The sequence below is a fragment of the Pochonia chlamydosporia genome, chromosome 3 (assembly GCF_001653235.2).
Source record: "Pochonia chlamydosporia 170 chromosome 3, whole genome shotgun sequence".
NCBI lineage: Eukaryota > Fungi > Ascomycota > Sordariomycetes > Hypocreales > Clavicipitaceae > Pochonia > Pochonia chlamydosporia.
Window position 1 is genome coordinate 4,606,056 of NC_035792.1, and position 6,000 is coordinate 4,612,055.

General features: G+C 52.4%; 3 protein-coding genes across 3 annotated transcripts; 2 read left to right on the forward strand and 1 right to left on the reverse strand.

The window, feature by feature from the left end:
- Positions 1-872: 872 nt before the first annotated feature.
- Positions 873-1,238, forward strand: VFPPC_17642 (hypothetical protein; the record flags this gene model as incomplete). The annotated part of the gene is made up of 1 exon (XM_022429334.1): positions 873-1,238. The coding sequence occupies one exon, from the start codon at positions 873-875 to the stop codon at positions 1,236-1,238; it is 366 nt and encodes a 121-aa protein (XP_022285628.1).
- A 632-nt stretch (positions 1,239-1,870) lies between these two features.
- Positions 1,871-3,121, reverse strand: VFPPC_05208 (DNA-binding protein creA; the record flags this gene model as incomplete). The annotated part of the gene is made up of 1 exon (XM_018284438.1): positions 1,871-3,121. One exon carries the CDS (start codon positions 3,119-3,121, stop codon positions 1,871-1,873), a length of 1,251 nt encoding a protein of 416 aa, XP_018145930.1.
- Positions 3,122-4,743: 1,622 nt separating this feature from the next.
- VFPPC_17641 (hypothetical protein) lies at positions 4,744-5,256 on the forward strand (the record flags this gene model as incomplete). Its single annotated transcript, XM_022429333.1, has 1 exon — positions 4,744-5,256. The coding sequence occupies one exon, from the start codon at positions 4,744-4,746 to the stop codon at positions 5,254-5,256; it is 513 nt and encodes a 170-aa protein (XP_022285629.1).
- Between the last annotated feature and the right edge of the window lie 744 nt (positions 5,257-6,000).

Here is a 6,000-nt window from a genome sequence, read left to right on the forward strand (position 1 = left end):
GAACAGCATGGCTTCCCACACACACACTTGTCACGGTGCTTCCTCATTTGTTGCCTCCCTCGAGCGGTGAAGAGACAGACCTGTCTCGGGGAGCGTATGTGCGGTGAAATGTGAGGGTCTAGCCAATGCCGCCTTTCACAGCATGACCGTGACGGCTGCTGTTGCCCACAGACGGGCCTTCCTGTCCACGTCCAGGCAGGTACTCCGTACTGTATCAGATTGCTGGCAGCCAGATGCCCAAATTTGGTACCAAGGATGCGAAGGCGGACAGGTTCCGGATGTCCGCTATTGGACGGTGGCTTATTTGGTTTGGCACCCGACAACGGATAGATCAAAGCTCAGGCGTGGCCTGCATGGCCTTCGTCCTGGTGTTTCTGGGACGTATCGCATCATTTCTGCTGACGTGATCGCTAAATGGTAAACCAGACGGCTTGGAGTTCTCCATAGCCAAATTCAAGGTGGTTATATTAGCCGGTTCAGCGCTGCGCCTCTTTTTCAACACAGCTATTGTTCGTAGGTTTGACCGGTACAGCATGCCGTTATGCCAGTAAAATCAGTCATCACTCCACATCAACGTTTGTCTCATTCCTCCCGCAATGAGAGGGAAAGGTCCGACTAAATGCCTTGGCTTAGTAGGACCTTGGTGACAGTAGGAGTGAAACTTTGCCCTTGTCCGGGTCAAATGCGGGCCAGTCTCGGGGAATATCTTCTTGTGTCTTCCCCCATATTCCACAGGCCATCAGAGTTTTGCGGGGTGAACCTAAAGGAAGTTTTTGCCTGGATCAGGGAGTAAAGCCTCCTCTTTCTGTTGCCATCATTCCAGTCATTAGCTTCCATAGGCTCTCAGACCACGCATTTGCCAGACGCGGCTGATGTGCGGGACCTTGTTTGCTATAAACGGAGGAGTTAGTCGGACACAAAGGATGAGGTGGGGACAGCAGAGAAAGAAAGGAAGGAAGGAAGAAAGAAAGAAATTGATCAGACCTCTGGTGAACAAAAACAAAAGCTTGACAGCTGAAGACGTCAACTGGACTGATCCCTCGAGAACCATTTGGGCTTGTCGAGGGCAGTTGTTTGGCATGCGCCAAAGCCAATGGCGAGGTGGGGCGTATGAACCTACCTGCATAGTTGTTGTCTATGTGTCGCCTTTTTGGGCTTTGCCAACGCCATCGGGGTTTGCTTGTTGTCATGGCACGCGACTCTTTTGTGACGAGGAAAGCAAGAAAAGGTTCTTTTGAGTACCTAGGTACCTAAGTGAGAAAAAAGGAGCTAAGCACCAGATTATATTAATTAAACTGCATGAGGCTTGCCCACTCACGGGCTGCTCTTGCCTCGATTCCCCCATCCATTTTATCTATGCCCCTTTCAACTCCAAGCCGAAGCCCTCCTTGGGCCGATATAAATGTTAAAAGACCTTCTCACAAATAGATCAGAAAGAAAGAGAAAGAGAAAAGCATATTTCCCAGGAATAAACAACAAAAAAAGTTGATAGAAGTGTCAATGTAGTTCCCTATATTTCTCAGGTTCTGGAATTCTCTCTTGCTGCACATTTGCCCTTCCACTTCACACAGCTAAAGCTGCACCAAAAAAAAAAAAAAAAAAGGTCCACAGCAATCCAATTATTTTGTTTGAATATCAAATTGAAGAATATGAATCCGCCATGGGAAAAGTGGTGATGTCTATAGTCATTCCGTCCGTCCTTTTTGCATTTGCTGCAACCAAAAAGAAAAAAGAAAAAAAATCAAATGGCTTCTCGAGATTGCGTACGGGACCAGAGCCCTAGCAAATGTAAACCGTTAACGCCTACTCTTTCTATACCTCTATAACCCAAAGTCATCATGTCGTGCAAGTTACGATCGCATCGTGTATCCTATACGCGGTCCATTAGATCGCCGCCAGCAAGGCTGCCAGCAGCAGAACTTCTGCCACTGTTGCTGTATCCATTCTCTGAGAGCAGGTCCTGAACAGCAACCTTGGGAACCTGTGGAACAGGGAGTTTTCGCTGCGCACCATCCGGGCGGCTGATGATGTCCGTAAGGGACATTCCGTTACCACGAGGAGGATTCAGCTGAGGAGGAAATTGCGGAGCATCCAGGTGCGGCTCCATAGGAGCCAGAGCGGGAGTCGTGTTGTGCTGAAGAGACAGATTCCGGATACTAGGGAGCTCGTAGCCTGAGAAGGGTCTGAGGCGAGGCGAGTGAGCAGGAGTTGCGATGGGAGTGTGGTCCGGGGTAGGTGAAAGAGAATCATGTGAGAACGTGGGTGACGAGGGTGCTGTTGAGTTGGGAGAGTTTGGCCTTGAGCGCTTAGCATGGCGCATCGCACCGTTGTAGTGGTCGTCGTGATCGTCGTTGGAGTGAGACCGAGCCATGTGGTAAGAGGACAGGCCGTTGGAGTGACCACGAGAACTATGCATGCCATGACCATAAAAGTGTCGGGATCCATGGCTGGGAGGGGCAGCTAGAGTCTCACGCTCAACTTGGGTTGCGGCTTTGGCCAACATGGAAATGTCACCACCACGGTTGTATGCGTGCATGGGTGGTGGGTGAGGATGCTGGGCAAAGGACGCGAAGGAGTGCGGAGGTGAGACGTTGGGCGACGCTAGAGTCGAAGTAGGAGCAGAGCGAATCGTCTTGGGTGCCGGAGGAGGAGCCATCATGCCCTCAGGGTGCATGTGTGGAGGTAGTCCTTGGTGGTGGTGCTGCTGGTGGTGCTGCTGGTGATGCTGCTGGTGATGCTGGCCCTTGTTGCCACGGCGCGAGTTGGGGTTGTTGTGGATTCTGGAATGGCGAGTCAACTCATCAGATCGAGAAAACTTCTTGCTGCACCCAGGGAACTGGCAAGCATGAGGCTTCTCGCCTGTGTGAGTGCGGATGTGTCTCGTCTGGTGCTCGAGGCGGTGGAAAGCCTTGTCACAGAGGGGACATTTATAAGGGCGAGGAAGCTCGTTTGTCGTCTCTGAAGCCTGAGCACCAGGCAGGGGCCCGTTGGGCTTGATTACAGTGACTGATGCGCTTGCCATTGCGGCGTCAGTCTTCTCAAATTTTGAGTTGTCGTGATCAGCTAGGGCTGACGGGTTCAGCAAGTTGGTGAAGTCAACTGCAGACTGTGACCGTTGCATGTGATCCAGGTGGTTGGACCAGACCAAAAAAAAGTGTAAGTCTGAACACAACGGCCTTCAGATACAAATTGAACCGAGTTGTTGTGTCCAGTTGCAAAGGAAGGCTTGATTGGTGAGTCCTGTTGTTAACCTGGACTGTGAGGAGAATTCAAGTTGAGGTTATCAAGATGGCAAAAAAAAAAAGTGATTGCGAGATGTCGAGTCGAATTTGTCTGGAGTGGGAAGAAACGGGGGAATCTTTTTTCGGAGGAGGGGGACGAGGGGGGGGAATGGTTTAAAAAGGGCGGGTTTGGCCGGAACAACGCAGGCGTGAACTGTGGAGGGTGTCTGGCCTCAATGACTGGTGCGAGCACGCAAGTACCCCTTCTGGGGGAACTTCAAACCAAAGCAACCACAGGCGGGAGCGTGCACTGGGGCACCCGCACAGAGCGGTAAAACAGAGGCGCCACTTGGGAGCGAAATGGGGGGGTGTGTGACATGGAGTCGCTGAAGCGGCCTGCCAGATGGAATCAGTGACAGTGACTGGGCATGTACGCACGCGTAAGGAGTGTCAAGTCAACCAGTTGACATTAAATTCTGGGCAAGTCATGTCAAGTCATGTCAAGCCTGGTCGGGCCAAGGCAGTTTGCGTCTGGGGCATCCGCACGAATGGTGACTGGAGGTTCGGTGCAGAGACGGCAGGTACTTTACTAGTCTACTGTGGGTGAGAAGGAAGGCGCAGGGCAGGACGTCTGGGGGAATGATTGATGCAACTGCGACCATCTCTGGCGGTGGATGGTACTTTGTCGGTTCTTCAGGAGTCGTACCTGCCTCTGGGGATGTTTGGCTGTGTGCAGCGGTCTTGGCTCTGGGGCATGAGTGACCAGACAACTTTAGAAGACACCAGACCAGACTTTGACCAGAGTTGAGAAAGAACAGAGTCTGGTTCACAATGTATTGATCTCATCACACGCCCCTTCGAATCGATACCCACCCCTCCAATGCAACTGGAGCCGCCAGCAATGGACGGACGGGTGACGGAAGTACTGAGGCATCGGAGGTACCTGTGCAGATTTCTCTCCTGGCCGTCCTTGGCTTGTCCTCTTGGCTCCTGTGCTTGGGGACTTCCAGTCAGTGGCTTGGCTGGGGCCGGCTGGGGCGGCGACTGGGGACCGCTGTGCCGATACACCCATTTTTGATTCTTGATGGGCGTCTGGTTTGGTCTGGTCTGGTCTGGTTGCATCCGGCCACCCCTCCCCCTCTTTCAGGTATCTGAAGCGCTGCCTGGGTGTCGGCTGGGTTCGATGTTGTCCAAGGCGAAAGCGTCTGGTCTGGTGGATAGGACGGGGTGAAAGGCAAAGAAATGGTCCAAGACGAGCAACCACGTCCAGTCGTGAAGGGTCGCCTGGTGGTGTGCCCATGTGGAACGAAAGCTGGTGACTGAGTGGGCATTCAGGTGAGATTTTTTTTTCTATCATGCCCTTTCTGCCCTTCTACCTCTCCACAATACGCCAGCAATGAGCCATGGCGTGGGGCGCAGCATCAGTCGTGTCGGCCTTTGCTGGGCTGATTGGTTCTCAGTTCACAGGGCTTCGTCCTTTAGCAGCGAGTGCTAATCATGATATCAACCAGCCAGAGCAATTATGCGAATATTTTGGATCCTGAGACTGGTTACGGAGTACAGGGGGCATGGTCCCAGGAGAATCGTCACCAACGACCAAGCAAGACCGACAGGAGAGGGACTTGGGACCATTGTGTGGAAAGATCAACTGCCTTTGCTGGAGCAGTCTGAAGTAGCGTCAGGACCATGGGGACTGGAGGCAATATCGTCATCTCCTGCACTGGATGTCGACGTCGAATGCCAAGTCTTCAAGTTCCATGGCCCCAGTGAACCCAAATCTTTGACCGTCCGTCCGTCGGTGGACAAGACTCGCCGTCGTCAGCCGTGCCGTCTCACGGCTCAGAATGATACCTGCCAATTTATCCAAAGCTCCTGGAGTTTACTCCGTTTTCCGGGGCGGAATGGCATCCAGCCTCGTCGGCCTGTTCGGGCTAAGATTGCATCCTACCGGGCAATTTTCAACTCTCCTCGCCCCGCGAGAGCCATGGATGGTCGATTGCAAAAGATGGGCTCAGTCTCATGTCATAAATCTTAACAAAGAGCCGACGAATAATTTATCCCTCTGCAACGGGGCACCAGAGGCATGTAAGCAAGCCGCCGACCTCATGCACGCCACACATCTGGTTGTCTTGATAAGTGGTCCGATAATAGGCACAGCTCTTATCTGGGACCATCGCTGTTCTTCTTCTGGCACAGAAGTATGGAGTATCGGACACGTAATGCTGGCAGGACAAGCATTTCTGGCTGGGACAACACACTTTCGGAATACAACCAAGCACTGCTTCTAAATGGAGAGCGCCGTCCCCCTACACAGCTTCACCCGAAGGGGTTGCTCAGCTCAAATGAAAATCCTCTCCGGGCTCCGCGCCCAGTCGGTATTGAAATGGGTAACACATCCCCAAATAATTCGTGGGTCGGCGCTGATTATGCCACGTCTCCGGCCAAGAATTGCTGTGGGGTGAGATTTGCAACAAAAGAATGACAGGAATTCTTCCCCAGACACTAAAAATTATCCCCAAGGTGTAACCTCAACCTTGTATGGGGTACGCAGTGGCTTTGGCTTCGCCTCCCTTCAATCCGGGTGCTACAATGCGAATGAATGCCTGTTGTAATACCCCAGGAAGCGGCGCGGCCACAACCAGCCCCCGTTGGACCAACCATGGGCATCAATGGAATGTTGTAGCAATTGGATCTTGACAATACAAGACAGTAATGTCGTTTCGGCTCCCTCTTGGTGGCAAAGTTGCAGGGGTCATTAATGCTCATTGTTTTCGTGCAC